Genomic DNA, 24,170 nt, shown 5'->3' with positions numbered 1-24,170 from the left:
AAGCTATGCTTTCGCATGGGAGGCACGTTAACACACGCCTACTAGGCCAAAGAGCACAGAGCCATGCCAAGCCAATGACGCGAGGAGGATCAGTGTGTCCGTGAAGGAGGGGCTAGAGATGCATAGCAAGCATCTGTTTTAGTGTAAAAAACTACGAGCAGAGGGAAAATGCCATGTGCAGATATGGGGCCCTTTTTGGCCCTTTAAAAGCATAAGTGCAGATCATCGCTAACAATCTAACAAAAAAAGTACCGTTAAGATTATTTAAAACAAACAAAAAAATAGACTACATATGTAGTATATGTATATTTATGTATATTATACATCTCTTAATATCAACTTTAGATCTCTGTAACGCTACAAAAAACACGTTCATTCTACTTATTATCATTATTATTATTACTACATCATCAATCTCCTTTAGACTGCGTTCATCTCTCCATCAATGCCAAGAAAAGTGCATGTCAGTCCCAGTCAAATACGGTGTGGCCTCTATAATCATCTGTCCCGGTAAAAGGAGGTGTGGCCTCTATGCTAATCAGTCCTAGTAAAAGGAGGTGTGGCCTCTATGCTAATCAATCCCAGTAAAAGGAGGTGTGGCTTCTGTGCCTGTCAGTCTGGTAAAAGGAGGTGTGGCTTGTGTGCCTGTCAGTCCCAGTAAAAGGAGGTGTGGCTTCTGTGCCTGTCAGTCTGGTAAAAGGAGGTGTGGCTTGTGTGCCTGTCAGTCCCAGTAAAAGGAGGTGTGGCTTCTGTGCCTGTCAGTCCTGGTAAAAGGAGGTGTGGCTTGTGTGCTTGACAGTCCCAGTAAAAGGAGGTGTGGCTTCTGTGCCTGTCAGTCCCGGTAAAAGGAGGTGTGGCTTGTGTGCTTGACAGTCCCAGTAAAAGGAGGTGTGGCTTCTGTGCCTGTCAGTCCTAGTAAAAAGGAGGTGTGGCTTGTGTGCCTGTCAGTCCCAGTAAAAGGAGGTGTGGCTTCTGTGCCTGTCAGTCATAGTACAAAGGAGGTGTGGCTTGTGTGTCTGTCAGTCCCGGTAAAAGGAGGTGTGGCTTGTGTGCCTGTCAGTCCCGGGAAAAAGGAGGTGTGGCTTGTGTGCCTGTCAGTCGTAGTACAAAGGAGGTGTGGCTTGTGTGCTTGTCAGTCCCGGTAAAAGGAGGTGTGGCTTGTGTGCCTGTCAGTCCCAGTAAAAGGAGGTGTGGCTTGTGTGCCTGTCAGTCCTAGTACAAAGGAGGTGTGGCTTGTGTGCCTGTCAGTCCCGGTAAAAGGAGGTGTGGCTTGTGTGCCTGTTAGTCCCGGTAAAAGGAGGTGTGGCTTCTGTGCCTGTCAGTCCTAGTACAAAGGAGGTGTGGCTTGTGTGCCTGTCAGTCCCGGTAAAAGGAGGTGTGGCTTGTGTGCCTGTTAGTCCCGGTAAAAGGAGGTGTGGCTTCTGTGCCTGTCAATCCCAGTAAAAGGAGGTGTGGCTTCTGTGCCTGTCAGTCTCAGCGAAAGAAGTGTGATCTTTGTACCTGCTGGAGTCAGTAAAAGTGGGACGTTGAGTCAGACAGTCTCTGTAACAAGAGGCTTGGGCTTCACATCTGGTAATTCCAGTAAAAAAAGAGGTGTGGCCTTTCTGACTGTCAGTCCAGATTAAAGGAAGCTTAATCTTTGCATGTCAGTCCCAGTAAAAAGATGCATGGCCTTTGCACCTCCCAGACCAGACAAAACGATACGCGTTTGTGGTACCCAACTGTTCAGGCGTGATCGTTTTTACCCCCCAGGTCTCACTAAAGTTAGTGTCAGCTATTCCCTACATCTGTGATGGTTTCACAACCTGATCTAAAACCTGCAAATCAAATAATGCATATTCTGTACAAATGTGTAAAATAACAGGAGGAAAAAGGAATTTAAGTCTGCATCAGGGAAACACTCTCCATCTCTCTGTCACAGCAGCCTGTAATCCTCCTGTCTGCTGATTACACCAAATAAATCAGGACTGAAAACGTATCACCGCTCTGCAGTCTGCACTGTAAAGGGAGTGAACTGCAGCTTGGGGTTACAGAGTGCATCATCACACTCCCTCTATAAAAATTCCTCAAATTACTGGTCTACCGTGACGATGACAAACAGTGCGGCGAATATCTGCTTGTATTAAGTACAGCTTCCTTTTCCTGTCATATTGTGCTGTGAGGGAAATGTGGCTGCAGCAGCAGCAGCAGCAGCAGCAGCAGCAGTGAGACTCTGTGCTGTTTATTTCCTCAGCCCTGTGATTAGCACAGTGAGGGAGCGCTTGGCAGACCCAGACTAACACTCATGTAAGCTCTACACGCCCACACAAGATCACTCTTATTACCATCTGCATTAAATCGGTTACCTTTTTTTTTTTGTTAATGAGGCTTGGAATGAAAACACACCACATGGTCTGCTGTGTGAGGAGAGCGCGAGAATACATAAGCTAAACTTTTTAGTCAATTTGCACAACAGTAAATGTTCAATATCAGTATCTATTATCAGGAAACATCCTGCACCGTGGCCAGTGTTCAAGGGCTCCAGATCCACCATGACCTGACCAAAAATAAAACAATTACATATGATATATGATGATAAAAGAATGAACTCCTGACCGTTCTCCAATGCCAACTGTGTATGATTATTTTGGTGACGACAGACAAGCTAGAGAAATGTCGTTTAGTACAATGTCCGTTCTGATATATACGTCAATCAGCCGCAGCATTAAAGCCACTAGATAACAGTGATTACCTTGTTAAAATGGAACATGGTGCAACGGAAGCAGGTGGTCTGTTTGATGATTTACGATTTCTTTGACATCGGGTAGACGGGCAGATGCTGTCGCTTCGCTTAACTGGGGAAGTGATGGCACCAAGATGCGCTATGTGAATATTGTAATGTGCATGTGTTAAGCTCTGGGGCATTCACTAAATTCCAGGGGTTTCGTTACTACGACGTAAAGTGGGCTTGTTTCTTGGAAAAAAAAAAACGCCCTCTTTCACAAAAAAAGAGCATAATACGAAGGACAAAACAGTCATACAGGTAGATTTATTTTAGAAAACAAATAAACAACCAAAAACTATGGTTAGGGTTAGTTTATCAAATAGGCCACGCCTACCCGATGACCCAATATCTGTTACGCTGTTCTGAGTAAGTGCATCCCTAAGCTCTGAGTAAATCAAGACAGGACTTAGAGAAACTTGTCCATGCTTTCATCACCAGCAGGGTGGATTATTGCAACGGACTCCTTACTGGGATCCCCAAAAAGACCATTAGACAGCTGCAGCTCATACAGAACGCTGCTGCCAGAATTCTGACCAGAACCAAAAAATCTGAGCACATCACTCCGGTCCTCAGGTCCTTACACTGGCTTCCAGTTCCATTTAGAATAGATTTTAAAGTATTGTTACTCGTTTATAAATCACTTCACGGCTTAGGACCGAAATACATTACAGATATGCTAATTGAATATAAACCAAGCAGACGACTCGGATCATTAGGATCAGGTCAGTTAGAGATACCGAGGGTTCACTCAAAACAAGGTGCGTCAGCATTTAGTTATTACGTCACCTATAGCTGGAATCAGCTTCCAGAAGAGATCAGATGTGCTTCAACAGTAGACACTTTTAAATCAAGATTAAAAACACATCTGTTTAACTCTGTATTTACTAAATGATCACTGTGCTGCTTCACAATGACTGCACTTTTTATCCAAATCACTTTTACTCCTGTTTTATTCTTTTTAACATATTTTAAACTGTTTTTATTGAAATCACATTTATTTTCTTTAATTGTTCTTTGTTTTTATTACGATTTTATCGTATGTCTCTTATTTTTACATGCATATTTTTTTTCTCTTATAAACTGTTTTCTAATTTCTATGTAAAGCACTTTGAATGACCTCTGTGTATGAAATGTGCTATACAAATAAACTTGCCTTGCCTTGCCTAAATGTTCTGCTGGGAAGCCATGGGTCCTGCATGCATGTTGATGTTACCTTGACCGTCCCAATCAGACCAAATATACCTCAACGGCATTACCTAACAGCAGTGTCCTCTTTCAGAAGGATACTTTGCCCTTGCTACTCTGTAAACTTGTTAATGGTTTGAGGAACCTGACAACGTTTTGACTCGACTGTCCGACGCACAGAGGCCCCACCTCGCAACTAACAGGATTTAAAGGATCTGCTGTTAATGCTCTTGATGACAGATACCACAGCACACATTCGAAGCTCTTGTGGAGTCCAAGCCTCAACGGGTCAGTGCTGTTTGGGTGGTTTTATCGTTATGGCTGATCGTTATGGTATTCATCAGTGCTTAATGTTGATCCTACTCTAGACATTTGCTGAAATAACTCCTCGGTCCAGAAGGAAGCGGTATCTTTTTCAATGAGAAATCAAGCAACCTTGCGACAACGGTGAGATCTTTTCACGAGCTTAAATAAAAAAAAAAAAACACATATGGTAAAAGAGGTCCACTTACCACCGCTTAGAAGCTTCATAACCAGCCACAGCTCGTCTTTCACTACGAAGGAGGTATAGTATGACACAATGTTAGGATGGTGGCACTGGCTCATGGCCTGGATCTCTTTCTGCAGAGAAAGAGAAACAGAAGTAGGAAAAACCAGTCAGCATCGTTTGTACATGCGGGTCGACTCCGTTTGACACGTATGTGTGTATATATATATATATAATATCTTAGAACCCACTGATCCTGCATGCATGAAGCATGACTCGTTATAATCCCAGAGTAGATTCCTGAGTCAGGAGATATTTGGCATTGGATGGCATAATATGATGAAGGGTGTGTAAATATTATCTGCTTTATTTAATGCATCAGGAAAAAATAACAGCCAGGTGATATTAGATATAATGGTGGAAAAGAAACTTGATGAATTGTAATTCCGAGATCTTTGGGGTCACAGGGATTTAACATCCAAGTCAAATAGATCTTTACCGTAATTAACATAGATGGGGGACTCGAGTCATAGGACGTGACTCGAGTCAGACTTAAGTCGCAAATTTGAGACTTGAGACTTGCCTGACAAATATTTAAAAAAAAAGACTCGACTTGACTTTGACTTGACATTCATGACTTGAGACTTGAATCAGACTTGAGTTAAATGACTCGGAGATGGGGTACTCGACTTGACTCGAGTCGGACTTAAGTCCCAAATTTGAGACTTGCTTGACAAATATTAAAAAAAAGACGCGACTTGACTTTGACTTGACATTCATGACTTGAGGCTTGACTCGGACTTGAGTTAAATAACTCAGAGATGGGGACGCGACTCGAGTCAGACTTAAGTCGCAAATTTGAGACTTGAGACTTGCTTGACAAATATTAAAAAAAGACTCGACTTGACTGACTTGACATTCATGACTTGAGACTTGAATCAGACTTGAGTTAAATGACTCGGAGATGGGGGACTCGACTTGACTCGAGTCAGACTTAAGTCGCAAATTTGAGACTTGCTCGACAAATATTAAAAAAAAGACGCGACTTGACTTGACATTCATGACTTGAGGCTTGACTCGGACTTGAGTTAAATGACTCAGAGATGGGGACTTGACTCGAGCCAGTCTTAAGTCGCAAATTTGAGACTTGCTTGACAAATATTAAAAAAAGACGCGACTTGACTTTGACTTGACATTCATGACTCGAGACTTACTTGTGACTTGCACGTGCGTGACTTACTCCCACCTCTGGTAATTACAGACTTGTACGACGTGCGGTACAAATTAAGATTAAACATTTCTCAGAAGCTGAAGCACTTTATTTAACAGTACTAAGTGAGTAATAGATACATCTAAAAAAAATTTATTAAAAAAAATCAAAGATCAAAGGAAAAATAGGCCAGAGTGCATTGGACAATATAAATAGTCTCTCTCCTCTTCGTCTCAGTAGGTGCGTCACTAAAACTGTGTCAAAGCCTTTACACCCCACATGAGAGATGGCTGAGGTAATGTTGACTCTGAAAGCCCAAACTATCCTTCAAAATCACCCCCCTGCCACAACTCTAGACTGGTATCAGGCTTCCTGTTCCAGTGGAATCTGTCTACTTGGCATTAATCTGTTTGTTGGCCGTGTGTTATGGATTTGCACTTCCGATCTTTAATCAGCTAAACTTGGACGTTTTATCATCGATACTTCACTGCAACCTTTTAGTTAAAAACTCAACTGACAGGCGAATAATTTTATATGCTGGTGTAAATACCATTTGTGTAAAATACCTTACACAACATCCTTACTACTGAATCACCGATAACAAACCCCTCGTTATGTGCGAATAATCCTTGCTGAACGTATGATCCGATCTTAATAGCGTTTTCATGGGAATGGGAACTTACAGAACAAATCTGATCATGAGCAAGAACCTAAACTTGCAGAAACATGACAAGAAATCATCAACAACCAACTAATGTTAAAATTTAAGATCATCTGACACAAGCTTAAGGTGACATCCACTGACCCAAAGGGAGTTTTGGCTTTTATTATATAGCCCTAACTTTGTTGATTTATTTTAGAAATTGCCTAGTTTAAAATCTCGGCTAATGGGAATATGTGGACACGCCGCTCTGACACAACGTACCTGCTGGAGCAATCCTATATCGTTTGGCTAGCTAAAACGTCCGTGTCCTTGTTTTAAAAAACAAAACCTAGTTTATAGACCCGACAAGCATCTTTACCGATTTCAATGTGATGTTAAATCGAGCGCAGTTCATGCTGAACCCGTTAAGGAGTGGTTGCGGTTCATGAAATGGCTTCTAAAGAACAAGATTCTGCCAGTTTCATGTGTGTCCTGGATCTGCTTTAACCGATTAGTTAATGACTCAGGTTTTATGGACCGCACTCCTCCGTTAATAGCTCTCATAAAATTTCAGAAAGGAAAACGTACAACCTAAAACCTGCTTTTTTGCCATGGTTTAGACTCTAATAACCTGCACGTTGCAGCCTGCAAGCCCAAGGATATAGGACTGTCTAAGGTGCGGTGTCCCCTCAAACCGGTGCGTCATGAATAATCTAAGGACATCTTTGAGTGGTGAATACACGACTTAAGGTGAAGCTTAGAAAGATACACCGTACACTCAGGTTTTAAAAGCTGCATGGTTGGGTAAAGTAATACTTAAAGCTCCATTCTTGCCCATTCACTAACCGACATGTAAGAGACAAGCAGGACAAAGGGACCTCCTGGAGGGCATTGCACTGGTAATTATGCTCATGGTACTTATTCATTCTGGCCATGAAAAAAAGAAAGCGAAAAGAAAGGAGGCCTCCGACAAAGAGTCTAGAAGTCGGGGGTATGAGGGAAGATTCCTTCGCTGACAGCACCCCCACAACTTGCCCACTGATTCTTTTTGTGCAAAGTCAATGTCAGCTGGCTGGGTGGGGGAAACCCGCTGCTTCGACGGTTCTGGGATTGGACAGCAAGGGTGAGTCAGTGTGTGTTTTTGGTCCAGGCCTCGCTCTAAACCTTCACCACTGCTATATTTCTCTTTCAACTTTGTCGTCTGTGAGAAGCTGCAGGAGCTGACTGACTGGAACTGATTGTACGGTTTCATAATTAAATCCTGTGTTAAGGTTTAAAAGAGGAATGTGTCAATCTCGCCAAAAAAAAAAAAAACCTTTGTGCCTTTGGTAGTCTAGGATCTTTGTGACCTTCAGGTTTGGCAGGAACACAGAGGACCTGATCCTCTGTTTGGACGAGGACCTTGCAGGCCACTTTTTTGCATACTTTTTTTTTTTTTTTTTGCAAAAGAGAGGAATTTTAGTCAGTGTGATGAAGTGACAGAATACAGCAAGTACCTAATGAGAACAAGCAGTAGATTATCATGATATTAGCACAGAGTCCTCGTCGTTCACAAATTACACGGCCGCTTCATTCTGTAAAGTCTGACCGGTCTAACTAGTCGTGTAAAACGTCCCAAAACGTGAATGGACAGCTATACAGATAAGGCATCTTCACAATCTCTTCTCTTGGATCGTAGCCTTCTCAAGAAACAAACGTGAACTGTTGTTTCAGAAGGTAAAAGATGTTTAGATTCCTGTGAACATCATATTTTACAGACGTATGTTCACAGGGGCTCATCTGGCTCATTTTTTTTTGTTTTAGGATGCCGTTTGGATTTTTCGGGGGCAGAATTTAGCTCCACGACTTCACAGTTCCATTTTTCCCCTAAATAAGCCATATACTGTTTCACCAGAGGAGGTGTGGCGAGTTCAAGAGAAGGCATTTAACAACAGATGGCGACGGCACAACTGACTCTCGAAGCACCGCATATTTTGATCTCAGTTTAAAGATAATTCTCATTATGCAATATGTTAACAACGTGCAAACGTGTGCATCGCCATTGCACTAATGTAAAACGCACGCAGTGCGTCATACAGAAGGATGAAGTTCTATCGTGAACAAGTTCTCATACAAGACGACACTTCCTACAGGGGTGACGGTGCAGTTACAACACATCCATGCAGCGCTGTGTCGATTCTGAACAGCTGCAAAACAAAGGCTTTTGTGGCGACGGCCTTCTCCTGCGTCCTGCCGGCACTCATACTACTTGGTACAATAAAAGACAAAAGCGTTCATTTCGTCAAAGCGGATCGGATCCCTCGGGCGGAACCTCGAGCGGAACAAATTTTGCTGAATCACTTTATGATGACTTTTTTTCGTCTCTCCGAGTCACGGCGTAAAAACCTCTCAAACAGACTTAAATTTAAATTTAATTATGGAAGAAATGGATTACATGACTAATATCGAACTTAAAGTCATTACCCTTAAATAAAGCAACTGCATTCACAATCAGAGTTACTTAAACTTCCACCCAGAATGCTTTAAGGACACAAGTAGTCTAATCAGACGAAGCATTACCAGCCTCGTCACGTGCTTAGAGCGCGCACGGGCGTGATGCAACACAGAGGGGCCACTATGGAGACACCATTACATCATCGTTAGTGTGGCATCTTCAGCAGAGATGGACATGAGGGGGGGAAAAAAACTCTTTCATGAAAATGTACATTAAATGGTACAAGTAATGAGAAACCGGGACATTATTACTCTTAATAACCTCTAGCTGTACTAGTGACATGTTAATAATGGCACATATGCCATAATGTGCTGATGTGTGACTATCGTTTGGTGCAAACAAGCTTGAGCTGTGCTTGAGTACCAGTGTAGTGCATCAGTCTGATACGTTACTCGTTTACTCACTCGTTCTCACTCAGAACATCTAATAAGTCACACCAGGTGACTCGAGCCTAGCCGACGCCGCTGAACGAAACGGAAGCGAGACGCAAAGTGACAGCGATCTGGAGGCATTTCACCATCATTGATGTTAATCAAAGCAAACGGTGCTCTGTGAAAAAATCACGACGAGGAATTACAGCATCTTCAGACAGCCTGATAAAACAACAGCAGGAGGCAGAAATAGCCGAAGTTGCGCCGAGAACAAAACAAAACCCAAATCTTCTTGATCGTTTAGAGTAGAACTGCTGAATAATGGAAACGAGAGCGGGAGGAAAATGGAGGACTTTATGCAAAACCTGCCGACTGATTTGGATTTAAACCTGATGAAGGGAGTCAACCATAAACAAGCCATCAGAAAAACGGTAACTTGACGAAGGTTCCTCTGTGTGGTTGCTAGGGTTCACACTCCATGGTGGAGTTATGACCCACAACAGACTCTAAACAATCAACAAAAAAATGATTTAACTTAATAAAATATTTTAGTTTGTTTAATTACATTTTTGAAGCTCATTCTGGAGGAATCCAAATTTAGTGGTAACCGTTGACTCAGCAGAATAAGAAGGGGGGGGAGAGAGAGAGAGAGAGAGAGAGAGAGAGAGAGAGAGAGAGAGAGAAAGAAAGAGAGAGAGAGAGAGAGAGAGAGAGACGCGTGGCTTGTGAAGCACTGCCGAGAAAATTCCAGCTCTGGCATTTAGCTCGCCGCAGATCCTGCTCACTTTTTAGTAGCAATCTGTGTTTAATTTAAAGCTTCCTCTGGGTTTAAGAGGTTGCTCAGCAGGCCATAAAAGTGGAGAATGACGGAGGAGAAGCCCACATACCCGCCACCCTCTCGGTTTTCCATGTGGCCTACTTTCCCCACGAATTCCCGACCGACCGCCGTCCCGTGTTCGAGAACTCCGAGCTCGACTCATCCCATCAAAGGCTTAAGGTCAGGACGCGTATACGAAAGGAAGCTTTTATTGGAAAACGAGACGAAGCATGTGGATAACTTTAGTATCTTCTGAACATCATAAACATGAGCTAATGGCCTAGTTTTTGCCAGACTCGAACACAATCGGCAGCTCTTTTTATCCTCGGAGGATCTTTATGAGACCGTGCAGCCGAGACTGGAACAGTAAAGTCACTACATGAGTCGGTGATGAAATCTGACATCCTCTTGGGCACAAGTTAACGCAGAAGGAAGAAGGAGGAACGTACAAAAGATCTTTTTAAAAAAAAGTCATAAAGAAGTGAAAACACCACTCAGTTTAATAGACACATGACCCAAAAACTCATGAGTGTGTTAAAATGTTTGCATGCAGACTTCCTCCATGACAAAATCTTTTTGTGGCACAGAATAAACCATCTTCAAATAAATTCACGTTCGACTACGGAGACGACAGATTTTTTTTTAGTAAGAAAGCAGAGATGCTAAAGTGACCACTTGAGTGACCACGGAATAATAATAAGCAGCTCCTTCTCCATTTCTGTTCACGGAAACAAAGAGCCCACAATCCCGACCGCTCGGGTTCACAGTAACGACATGTGGAACATGAAGGAAAGATGTAAAGAAGAGTCGCTTATGTTCTGCTTCCTTTCCCCTTCAGTGACTCTGGTTTGGCTGCGGTTTGAACTGAACAGCGAGAAAAGGCGGAAAGATGGAAGAATTGAATTGAAGCCTTTATTTTTGTCACATGTTCATTACAGCACAGTGAAATTGTTTCTTCACATAACTTTGGAGGTTGGGGGTCAGAGCGCAGGGGCAGCCATGATACAGCACCGTTGGATACAGCAGTGAGGGTTAAAGGTGGGGTCGCCGTTGTTTGAGAAATGCCTCGGAAAACTGAGTCGGGCCGAAAAACAAAGCAAACGTGTAGCCAATGAGCAGAAAGGGGTGTGTCTTGTCAATATGGGCGGAGAGAGTGTTCAGTGCGCATGTGTGACATTAGCAGAAAGCGGTTTTAACATTGACATGGAGGATAAAAACAAAGAAAGAAAGTGAAGAAAGACTTACGATAAGGCAAGAAGTAGGACGTGTTAATATAGGATCAGCTTTCCAGCGCTGGAGAGAATTGAAGGAGCAGGAAGTTGGTCACATGTTCACAGATTGGAGTTTCCCGAGTCAATAACTCCTGAGCTAAACACTGTTACTACACAAATAACACCTCTTTTCTATCGTAGTAATGTAGAGACGCAGCTACAACCGTGTTTTGTGTAGTAACAGTGTTTAGCTCAGGAGTTATTGACTCGGGAAACTCCAATCTGTGAATATGTGACCAACTTTACTTAAGACGCCGAGGCGCTTTTTTCCTTCTCGATAGGTGAGTAACGTTGGTTTTGCTTTGTTACACAGAACTAATATATGTCTTTGTCCTTTACATGATTATGCTTGTGTGTCATTTTTGCTTGTTTGTTTATCTACAATCGTATTGTTCTTCCCTTCAGCTATGATAAAGACACATTTCTTTCCATTAGTTGCCTGGGTTACGTATGTATGTGTGGGCGGAGCTATCAACACAGGGGTGGGACCCATTTGGGTTAGGGGCGTGTTTGTTTTGGTGATTTTATATGTCAACACTGGCTTTCAAACAACAGAGACCTCACCTTTAAAGGCTCTGCTCAAGGGCCCAACAGTGGCAGCTTGGCAGAGCCGGTGCTTGAACCCTGATCCTCTGATCAACAACCCAGAGCTTTAATTGCTTGATGTTGAAATAGAAAGATTAAGGATTATTTAGTGAGGACTGGGGATAAAAATAACGTTTTATTAAGTTGTTTTTTTCATGTATAATTGCTTACTTCTTACACTGAGCAACAATATGAGGATTTGAATAAACTGGAATCAAGAAAACTCCTGAATGGTTCAGACGGATGAAGAGACAAAACTCTACTGAACATAAAATTAAATTAAATAAATCTCGCATAAATTTTGCAGTGTCTAAGCATGCAATATTTCGCTCATTGTATTATTCTACACTTGCTTCGTTCATCAGGATTTATGAATAACTGTCGCTGATGGAAACAGAGGTTCATTGATGTTTCTTTTTTCGGCAGAAAATTATTAATGGTGTTTGCAAAGCAACATTATTACTATTGTGCCGGACAAAACTTCGGCGCGTAACTTGTCCCGCAGCTTTTGTCCTAGACCCATGAATGACGTGTCAAATCGACCGGCTCATTGAGGAGAGGTGTGCTATTACTTTTATAAGCGATCCTAGTACCGGTACTTCTGGTACCGGGTCTCAAAGTGGCCTTTTTTCCCCATAGACTCCCATTATAAACTTTGGAGGTTTATAACTCGGCAAGCTTTCGAACTATCTACACCAAACTCAGCCAGCTCCTTTAGGGTGATACTCTGAACAAACTATTAAATTGGTGTACCGACTGGCCTTTCGGTTGTCCCGCAGCCCCGCCCACAAAATATGCAAAATCATAAAACTTTTTACAACATGGACAGGTGACATATCAAAACACTCAGAACAATGAGGGGAACTTCCTCACGTGTATTTTGATGACGTCACGTGAAAATAAAAAATGAGCACAACATGGACATGTGACATATCAAGACATTCAGCACAATGAGGAAAACTTCCTCAAGAGTATTCAGATGACGTCACATGCTCGTCTCGACTAGCCTCCGGGATTTGCCACGTGCAAGCACCATTCACATTTTCTTCAGGAAATGTACATTCTAGTTATTATTATTATTTTCCTTCCGAAACCGTTTTACGTCTCAACCCGACTCTTCTCTTCTCCTGTACTCGTACCGTCGTATCTTTACAACAAACACAAATCGGAATTCATTTGTCTTTGGTGACGTGGCGTATTTCGGTGTTCCCGCTCGATGAGAGCTGGCTGAGGAGGACGAGCGGCGTGAGGTTACTTATTAAGTCAAAAGTCAGAGGTTTATAGTCGAAACGAGTCACGAGATTCTGAAGGAGATTTAAGGAAAAACAAGGATTTTGATTTTATTATTTTTTTTTTTTAAACGGTGTACGATGACCAATGACGTGAACTAGAAAAGCACAAAAGTTCTGCTTTCGTTTGATGAAAAAAAGTCGTCCGGATCGTGTTGTTGAAGCAGAACGTATTTAATTAACAGTTGTCAGAAGATAAAAGTCAGTTCTACAATGAGAGCCTTTGTCCTCTGTAAGGTCGAATGTTGTTTCATTCATATACAGTCAGTGAGGAAAAACGTGTCTTAGTCACGTGTGGGCAGAGAAGGACAGGAAGAGAGAGCGCGAGAGAGAGAGAGAGAGAGAGAGAGAGGGAGGTGGGGGGCAGATACCACATGTATTTCAGCAAAATCCTTAAACGGCAGCTTCACCATGGTAAGGGATCCCCTCCAAACCCATACACACACACACACACACACACACACACACACAAACACAAACACCACATAAATGCAGCCAAACTCATGACAACATTTGAATGTCATAAAAGTGATCAAAAACCTGTGCACTCCTGTTTGGATTCTAATCAAGTGTGTGTGCGTGTGTGTGTGTGTGCGTGTGTGTGTGTGTTTGCAAGTAACTGATTCAGTACCAGGAGCTCGTCCATGCTGGTCTGGCATTTCTCCAGGTTGATGCGTTTGATGGCGACCTTCTCCTTGCGGGGAACGCAGTAAGCAGCCTGGACGACTGCTGTGGCTCCACTTCCTAGAGCAGGGAGAGAGGGAGGGAGAGAGAGAGAGAGACACAGAGAGAGAGAGAGAGAGAGAGAGAGAGAGAGAGAGAGAGAGAGAGAGACACAGAGAGAGAGAGAGAGAGAGAGAGAGAGAGAGAGAGACACAGAGAGGGAGAGAGAGACAGAGAGAGAGAGACAGAGAGAGAGAGAGAGAGAGAGAGAGAGAGACAGAGAGAGAGAGAGAGAGAGAGAGAGACACAGAGAGAGAGAGAGAGAGAGAGAGACACAGAGAGAGAGAGAGAGAGAGACACAGAGAGAGAGAGAGAGAGACACACAGAGAGAGAGAGACACACAGAGAGAGAGAGACAGACACAGAGAGAGAGAGAGACACAGAGAGAGAGAGAGAGAGAGAGAGAGAGAGAGAGAGAGGATTCAGGTTAAAGCAGTGAAGCAGCTGAGAGCAACTCACACTAGAAGCAACATCAGTCAAAGTAATTAATAAAAAAAAAACATGATTTTCATCCTAAAGGTTTCATGAAACGAAGACTTTCAATCCCGAGTTTTCAAACAGCTGTGTTTCTTTTCTACATTTGAAATAAATCCATTTTCCTAAACGAGGTTGTAGCTGACGTGCGATCGGAGACGGTTTAAATACACCGACGTCGCGTTACAGTAACCGGGGGCTCATCGTTACACCAGACTTATTCCGTTATTCATCAATAATTCAGGTCGCGATGTAAAATCTCGGCACCGACGCAAGATCGTGTAGCTGGAGAGAGAACCGTGAAGCTGCCCCGATCGGGGGAACACGTGGGGTTGCAGAGCCTCGTAAATCAGCGCAGCTTCACGTCTGCAGTCCAGCACTTTTCTACAGGAAGGGCGATGAATTACTGCACTGAAGCATTTAATAACCCCGATTTTTTTCACTATATATCGAATACGGACTTTCACACATTTCCCAGAGATCCAGACTCCTGATATGAACTGACAGAAAGTCTTTTGATGAGGTCATCTAGATAACACAGATTACATTAAAAAAAGTTTTATCTTTATTAAATTCTGCTTCATGTGGATATTTTTTGGCTTGCCTTTTTTTTTTATTCCCAGCAAGTTAATGTGTTTATTCCATGATAACATAACCCTTATTTTGTCTAGTAGCCAACAATCTGAAGACATTTCTACAAGTCAAAAAATTATTTCAACATAATCGTGATAATTGGGATTTGTAAATAAATTTGCGTCACGTAAAACTGCTTTTTTAAAGGTACGTTTTCTTAATGTCCGCAAAAGTAAATTCAATGGTTTGTTTTATATTTCGAACGATGAGAAGATAAAAAGCGGAGCTGCGAGGAACATGAACATGAGGTCCTACATGAATCCCTTTATCACAAGAATCACTCATGAAATCAAACTCATCTTTAAAAAGTAAAATAAAATAAAATAAAACAGGTCAGTCACGCCTCAGCTGCTTTTGAGACAGCAGAGCGAACACTGTTTACTTTAGTCAAATGCTGCGGACAGTCGATTTACGGAAGCGTGTGATGAGGGCTCTTCTGTCAGACTCTGAAAGGCCTCGACCAATCAAACGGCATCGTTTCTAAAGACAACAAACAACTGCTTCAAATGTGCTTGAACAAATGTACACACATTTCTAGTTCTGCACTAATAATGCATTTATGTGAATCAGAGTGAGTCAGGAGAGTCGCTACAAATTGATTCAATTAGATATGAAGCAAATCAATCTAATCAATGCATAATAAATGTATTTACTGCTGATAAACACAACCTTATTTACATACATTACATTATTTACATATAGTTTTGAGTAATCGGTCCTCCGTCCTGCGTTGCAATGTTTGCATGAGCCGAATCATGTTCAGGGAGTCGATTCATTTTATTTCAAATCGATTCACTGAAAATGATTCGGATCATGTAAACATTGCCAAGCAATTCCAGAATGCTGGTCAAGTTACGTGATAAACATGTTGCGGCATTTTAGCCGTCCAACAAACAACTCGATGCCCACGGCGTCCACAGGGAAGCCACAAGGACGTCCTCGCTGTGGCCTTGATCTTATTTGGATCCAACTAAATTAAAAACTAAGTTGATCTACTATAGTTATAATGACACCATATAAATCCTACACGCGTTTGACCACGCGCTCTCGAGATATATCAGAAAATATCAGTCGGACGAACTGAAGACAACGAGAAAATGCTCAGTGTCGAAGACCAAAAAGAGTCTAAATAAAAGTCATTTGTAAATGAACTGTTGAAAGGGAAGAAGTAATTGAGCAAATGAGCAAAAAGGATTTCCTTCAGCAGTCTAGTGACATGTATTGAGGCATCGAGTGAGTGGTTAAGAAGCTTGGAAGAGCAGAATCACAGAAGGAAAGAAAGACACGAGGAAGCGTGGGTTCAGGTTCGAGCTGCTCTTATCGCCTGGCTGAGTGATATGGCCTTAAGAGAATGTCAAACAAAGTTAGTGCAAAGCTCTTACAATCTTACAGTAGAAAATTCCAGGGCGTGTCCCTCGCAAAGTCTTCGTGTCATGTTAAAGCTGAGAGTGTGGGGAGGTTTTTTTTTTCCTTCTGCGGTACAAACCAGCTTTGTAGCAACACAGTTTTATTGAGGCCTGTTTTGGCTTCATGGCTTCTAATTCAAATAATTGAATATGACGTTACTAGGTTACAGTGTTGGAGAAGAACGGAAAAGCCAGCTGACGTTATTCGGTTCTGCCATCGCTGGCTGTGTTTCCTCGTCTGTGTGCTTATCGTCCCGGGCAGCAGGACGCTCGGACGTTTTTGGGGTTTGTGCTGAAACTCTAGGGAGTCATTCCAATTAAAATATCTAAACATCAGAATGGGGGAAGTGATCTGGGTGGGGATGTCAGGGGGTGGGGATGTCAGGGGGTGGGGATGTCAGGGGGTGGGGATGTCAGGGGGTGGGGATGTCAGGCGGTGGGGATGTCAGGCGGTGGGGATCTCAGGGCGGTGGGGATCTCAGGGCGGTGGGGATCTCAGGGCGGTGGGGATCTCAGGGCGGTGGGGATCTCAGGGCGGTGGGGATCTCAGGGCGGTGGGGATCTCAGGGCGGTGGGGATCTCAGGGCGGTGGGGATCTCAGGGCGGTGGGGATCTCAGGGCGGTGGGGATCTCAGGGCGGTGGGGATCTCAGGGCGGTGGGGATCTCAGGGCGGTGGGGATCTCAGGGCGGTGGGGATCTCAGGGCGGTGGGGATCTCAGGGCGGTGGGGATCTCAGGGCGGTGGGGATCTCAGGGCGGTGGGGATCTCAGGGGGGTGGGGATCTCAGGGGGGTGGGGATCTCAGGGGGGTGGATCTCAGGGGGGTGGATCTCAGGGGGGTGGATCTCGGGGGGTGGATCTCGGGGGGTGGATCTCAGGGGGGTGGATCTCAGGGGGGTGGATCTCAGGGGGGTGGATCTCAGGGGGGTGGATCTCAGGGGGGTGGATCTCAGGGGGGTGGATCTCAGGGGGGTGGATCTCAGGGGGGTGGATCTCAGGGGTGGATCTCAGGGGTGGATCTCAGGGGTGGATCTCAGGGGTGGATCTCAGGGGTGGATCTCAGGGGTGGATCTCAGGGGTGGATCTCAGTAATTGTGGCATTGTTGCTGCTGCCCTTTGTGCTGGTTTGAGAATTTCAGAAGCTGCTCATCTGGGATTTTCAGCAAAAGCAGAATGCTTTGAATAACTGAAACCATCCAGTGAGCAGCGGATGACAAGAGACTCAAGGAGAATGGCCAGTTGTGTCCGAGCTGACAGCATCTCAAACAACTCTAAACAAATCTTTAACCAGAGAAAACCAAATTAAAAAAGGTGTTGAATGTTACATTTAGAAAGTAAACGTTTTTATGTGCAAACAATTTACACTACAGAAGCTTTCTGGGTGGGAGGGGCTTCTTCCTTCTCTGTATGAGAAAAAGGGCAAATAGATAGAAATAGCCTTGTGTGTCTCGTATGAACTACGTCTTAGTCTTCACCCTCGCTGGACGGTGGCTTTTGTATGAGGTCAGATTTTATGATCATGGTATAAAGTAACATCAGTATATTCTCAGGTTCAGGTAACTTTAAGAACATGGACGAAGGACTTTGTGGTGATGAACCCTGATAAAAGTAGTCAAAAGTAAATCAATAAAGCCTCAGAGGTGTGTGTGTGTGTGTGTGTGTGTGTGTGTGTAGTACACGTGGCCGCAGAAGGACAATGCTACCTCAGAGCAGAGTCACTCAATGACCTCCTTCATGCACGCTCGCAGCTCTCGTCGCTCCAGATATCAGGCCAGCCTCTGTTACATCTCCTCTGCACGCCTCACACACTCCTCGTGCCATTCCAGACCTCGGTGAGACATGTCGCGTTCAGATCCTAATCACACGCGCTAGCTACATGTCCCGCAGTCCCTCTGCAGTTACACCACGGCGCTGCTGAATCCTCGAGTCTGATTGGTCAGACAGTCTTGTGTGAAGTCATGTGCAGTAACAGCAGCAGCTCCGGTCACAGGTCTATATTCATACGCTTGGGTCTAAAGCGGGATGGTTTCCATAGCAATGACTTGTACAGTAATAATGCTTACCAACAAAATGATTAACGGGTAACAGGCAGGGAAGGGAAAAAAAACGCATCAACTTTAAGAGGTTTTGTAGAAATATTTGGACTGTGTGTTTCCTGTTGTTGGTCTGACTAAAACCAGATTAATCCTCACACAGAATCTCAGAATTTCTCCACCATAGAAATCCAAATCGGACACTCACACACATCTGATTATTAATAATTCATGCTGCTTCAAGACTGTTTTTTTTTTTCAGCCAGCTTGTGATTCGATGAATAAGGACCCGTTTAAACGTGATGAAGAAAATAAAAACCGACAGGTGATGAACGATGCCTCTGTACGAAGATGAGAACCCAGGATCTCAAGAAGTAGTTTAACTTTGGGAAATAAATTAATTAATAAATGACATCACATAATGATGTGTGTGTGTGTGTGTGAGAGAGACAGAGAGAGACAGAGAGAGAGACAGAGAGAGGGGGAGAGAGAGAGACAGAGAGAGAGACAGAGAGAGAGAAAGATTTAGCCGAGTCCTGCTGCTCTCTGAGGTGGAAATATCCAGAACTCAAACTGGGAAGTAACTAAAAATATAGTTTGTACTGAGCGTGCTTAAAAGTGAGCACTAGTGTCTTCTCATGTCCTCACGTCCAACCACACAACAAAGAGCAAACATTCAGGTTTTAGAACAGCTATCAATCATAATCATCATCATCAATAAGTGCACTATTAGCTTCTGCATGCATTAAAGAAGTTGCTGCTCTAAATAAAAATAAACGTGTTTACAAAAATAATTTAGCATTAAAAAAACCTTTCTTTAACTTCTACACACAGTATTAGAAAAACCACGTTACCGTCTACAGTCAGTCAGGAAGAATATTTAAAAATGACATTAAAATAGATCACGACGTCCAGGAAAACTGAGTTTATGGATTGTCTGATCAGATGCCTTAATCACACACACACACACACACACACACAAAACCCTCTACTGCAATAAGAATAATAAACCTTTATCAGGACTTCCTCTGTGCTTTATGACGACCTCGCTCTCGCCGCGCCAGGTTAATCCACTAGCCAAACATGGCCTGCTGCTTTATCAGCTGTTTTAAAATCATGAAAGCGGATCTCTGCTGCGATGCGACGTGACAAACGTTTACTGCGGCCGACTGCAGCGTTCGAGCGAGGCTGGAGCTGAGAAATTTGAAAGACTGTTTTTTTTTTGCTGTGTTTTTCTCACGCAACAGGCTTCGGAGGTCCGTCGAAGGAACGGAGGGACAAAGCTTCAAGCGTCTGTGGGAAAAGGTATCTTATATGAAGCTTAATAACAGGTCAGCTATCTCTGATACGACTAAACTTCCGAGCAGATAAAGCTGTGAAGGTCTTCGCTCACAAAACATGGAAGAAGATAAAGGAAAATAAAGGAAATGAAACATCGTGTTGTTGATCACGGTGGCTTTACTCATGATATAGGAACTCCATAGGTATCTAGGCTGCTTTGTGCCCAAAAAGCAATCTAATAACTCGTCACGTTTACTTACAGTCAGCAAACGTATCTACATCTGTATGACTTTGCTGTATGTCTAGCCACGCCCCCTTTCTTCCTACTCTCAGGGACACGGGTGATATCAATCAAGCAGGAGTGTAGATCGAGATGACGGTACTACAAATAATCAATCATTACAACTGTGGAGAGCAGAAAAGCATTAAAGAAGGCCACACCGGCACCGGGTTCCACTCAGCAGAAAACGAGACCTAACTAGCAGAGATCAGACTGAGCTGTTAAACAATGACATTTTTTGCATACTTTAAAGGAGTCTCGGTGACAGCTGTCCGTCTCAATCACACACACACACACACACACACACACACACACACACGTGCGCAGATAAACTGGCTGACTGCGTGTCAGCATGCAGCTGGACTTTGTGGTCAGGCAGTCAGAGGAATCGGTATGACCTCAGCGAATTATTCATAAATGTGAGATGAGCTCCGAGCGTGTGAGCTGAAGGCGGGCAACACAGATACAGAAGAGCCTGAAGCCATATGGATCCTATAGATAACCTCATTATCAGGGTTCTGTGCATTTACCCACGTCACACACACACACACATTACACATATACAGTAATGAGCGTACACACACCTCGAGCCATGTCATACTTTTAATCCGTTTACGTTTAATAATAATACTGTGACATCCACAAAACTATAGATATTTCATTATCTCCTAGCAGCCAGAAACTATTAGGTACTAATAGTACTAATCTACTCAACCCTGGTCCTAGATGTTCCCTAAGTGTGAAGTGCATTATGGGGGTTCTGTATGCACACTATGGGGTCTCACAAGTGTCCACAAGGCTTTTAGGAATTCAGTAAGAACTACAAACCTGTTAAAGCTACGCAGTGACCCGGATGTAGTTAAGTTTAGGACATCATGCTGAGTGGTTTCCTGGATTTAAACACCTGATCTCAGGTGATAGAAGTTAATAATAAGTTATTAAAGGCCTTGTGTTGGGCTGCATGAACACGATGACTGACGGAATGTAGTTTAGTAATGAATGCTGACAGCCACACACACACACACACACACACACACACCCCGCACACACCCATTAACCCACCTGCTCTGAGCCTGAGCATTGTTTGCTAAGCTATGCTATCATACCCACCCAAACTCAGCTAGCTAGTTCAACCCTAAACATGGCTTCATAAAACATTTCATACACAGTTATGGACACACACACTCAAGCTATACACTCGTGTGAATACAAATAAATAATAATAATAATGTTACTTCGTTTATTTAACAACAAACCGGCCTATAGACCGCGGTTAGCTCATGAGCTAACAAGCTACCTGGTCACAACCGTGTCCGTGTCCTAATCGGCGCTTTGGTTCGGATACTCGTCCACTACTTAGGGTACTTCCTCGACTACTACTTATGCCACAACTTAGTGCACCTCATGTCACATCGTGCGTCATTTGGGATTCGTCCCATGCGAAATGCCTCAACTCTTATTTACACACGCAGGAACAAACGTTTTAGAAGCAGTGTGTATGACCATCTTATGATAACTGCTTATTCAGTCTGACAGCAAGAATAAAATTGTGTATTCGCGTTCCAGGACACTTACCAATGACCTCCTGTAGTTCATAGTCATCCTTGTTAATGGACCAGGTTTGGGAGCTCAGGTCCTCCGACATGGCTTCAATGTTGTGATAAAGCCGTATTTTCTCCTTTAAATACGACCCGAATACAAGCTCTTCAGTCTCAGGTGCTTTCTGAAAACGTGTAAATTGCGAATGCAGGCCGTCCAGCGATGCTACTTCCCTCAAACAGCGGCTCCCATACAGCGCCCGCTATCATTCCCCAAAGTTTGGCTCTAGCGCCGCGGCCGCCGCCTTCCACATTCCTGCGGAACACAAACGGATGCAGCGGGCGGCCATCTTGGGTGCTGACAACACAGACACGGACACAGCTGGCGGCCATGTTTGTTGGGTACAGTTAAAGCAGACGTGTAAGGCAGCCATCTTGAAGCCGTTTCACACAGATGAACACAGACGGCGTCCATGATGGGTGTGGAAAAAAAGAGTTTAAGAAGCAGAAAAAGAAAAAGAAGCCAGTGTGGCTTAAATATCGGACAAAAAAAAAATAATCCAAGAACACGGTTATGTTCACTAGTAAACTGCGCGACTATTTGTAAAAAAAAAAATTATAAAAGTGTTCCGTTGCAATACAGCAGCGCTTCTCGTGATCGCAACACCCAACATGGCGGAAATTAGCTTCCATTTAAGTAGACGAAGACTGAAAGAAGGGGCGCTCGAGCGCCATGCACGCGCACCTTTTTATGAACATCGTTATTTTATGTTTATTAAAATTTAAAGTACGCTAATATTTTATAATACAAAACAATATTTTATATATACAAAACAATATATTTGTTTATTATTATTATTATTATTATTATTATTATTATTATATTTGTTTATTATCATAAGTCATGTTATTTTTTTAATGGAGAAAATTATCATTGGGTATTTTACTTTAAAATACATTAAAATAGAAATAAAGAAATACATTAAAATATGTCATTTTTTTTTAAAGAAATAGATTAAAATATACATTAAACAGAAAAGTATCGTATCTTATGCTAGTTGATGTCTAATGTCTATTAATAACATGTGGTACATTAAATCTGGGTTATTTCTTCTTATTTTTTTCTTTTTTATTTTAGTGTGAAATAGACTTGGAAAGTCAGAAATACAGCTAAAATGTGTAGACTTTGCCTTTAAAAGAGCCACACGTGACTCTGGGGTGGTGCTAAGATATAAACTCATGACCTTGTGGTTTTCTAGAACAGAGTTTTAGCTGCTGATGTATTAATCAGATCAGAATCAGAATCAGGTTTATTGGCCAAGTGTGTTGATGTTGACACACACAAGGAATTTGGTTCCAGCTGTTTGTGACTCTCAAAAGTACAGACATAAATAACATTATATTATACAAGACAATACAGACATAAATAACACTATATTATACAAGACAATACAGACATAAATAACACTATACTATACAAGACAATACAATACAGACATAAATAACACTATACTATGCAAGACAATACAATACAGACATAAATAACACTATACTATACAAGACAATACAGACATAAATAACACTATACTATACAAGACAATACAATACAGACATAAATAACACTATACTATGCAAGACAATACAATACAGACATAAATAACACTATACTATACAAGACAATACAGACATAAATAACACTATACTATACAAGACAATACAATACAGACATAAATAACACTATACTATGCAAGACAATACAATACAGACATAAATAACACTATACTATACAAGACAATACAGACATAAATAACACTATACTATGCAAGACAATACAGACATAAATAACACTATACTATACAAGACAATACAATACAGACATAAATAACACTATACTATGCAAGACAATACAATACAGACATAAATAACACTATACTATACAAGACAATACAGACATAAATAACACTATACTATACAAGACAATACAGACATAAATAACACTATACTATACAAGACAATACAGACTATACAAGACAATGTACATGTGATACAATAGACATTATGAGTATTAAATATGAATACAGAATATATGACTGATCAGTCATGTACATAAAGTGTGAGAAGTGCATGGTAGTGCAAGTAACAGTATGGTGCATTATTATGTTGTTTGTACAATATGCAGCAGCAGTTGTGTGTGTAACGTACACGATGATGTGATGACTGACAGTTCTGATAATGCACTACTTATAGATATGAAGCAGGGAATATAATTATGGTGAGTTGTTAATCAGGATGATTGTCTAGGGAAACAAACTGTTCCTGTGTCTGGCAGTTTTAGTAAGCAAAGTAATGATGAATCGTTTGCCGCCACCTTGTGGCTCAACTACTGAGTCGGCTCTTGATCATAAAATCATCTACATGAAAATCAGAATCAGGTTTATTGGCCAAGTGTGTTGATGTTGACACACACACGGAATCTGGTTCCAGCTGTTTGTGACTCTCAAAAGTACAGACATAAATAACATTATATTGTACACGATAATACAGACATAAATAACACTATACTATACACGATAATACAGACATAAATAACACTATACTATACAAGACAATACAGACATAAATAACACTATACTATACAAGACAATACAGACATAAATAACACTATACTATACACGATAATACAGACA

The 24,170-nt window shown here is 42.4% G+C and overlaps 1 protein-coding gene across 5 annotated transcripts in view; it reads right to left on the bottom strand.

The window, feature by feature from the left end:
• oxsr1b (oxidative stress responsive kinase 1b) overlaps window positions 1-21,798 on the bottom strand; it is a 45,196-nt gene extending 23,398 nt beyond the window's left edge. For 2 of the 5 annotated variants that reach the window (XM_060861821.1, XM_060861822.1), the window contains exons 1-3: window positions 21,521-21,797; window positions 13,748-13,860; window positions 4,462-4,570 (exon numbers count right to left, since the gene is read on the bottom strand). In XM_060861821.1, coding sequence (XP_060717804.1) covers window positions 4,462-4,570; window positions 13,748-13,860; window positions 21,521-21,590 — 292 coding nt within the window. In that variant the 5' untranslated portion in view covers window positions 21,591-21,797. Of the gene's footprint in view, window positions 1-4,461; window positions 4,571-13,747; window positions 13,861-21,520 lie in introns of all 5 variants that reach the window. The other 3 variants (XM_060861820.1, XM_060861825.1, XM_060861824.1) reach the window with 3 other exon arrangements.
• Window positions 21,799-24,170: the final 2,372 nt, after the last annotated feature.

The sequence above is a fragment of the Tachysurus vachellii genome, chromosome 25, assembly GCF_030014155.1.
Source record: "Tachysurus vachellii isolate PV-2020 chromosome 25, HZAU_Pvac_v1, whole genome shotgun sequence".
NCBI lineage: Eukaryota > Metazoa > Chordata > Actinopteri > Siluriformes > Bagridae > Tachysurus > Tachysurus vachellii.
The sequence above is the reverse complement of the archived record's forward strand: the minus strand, read 5'-3'. Positions and strand labels throughout refer to the sequence as shown.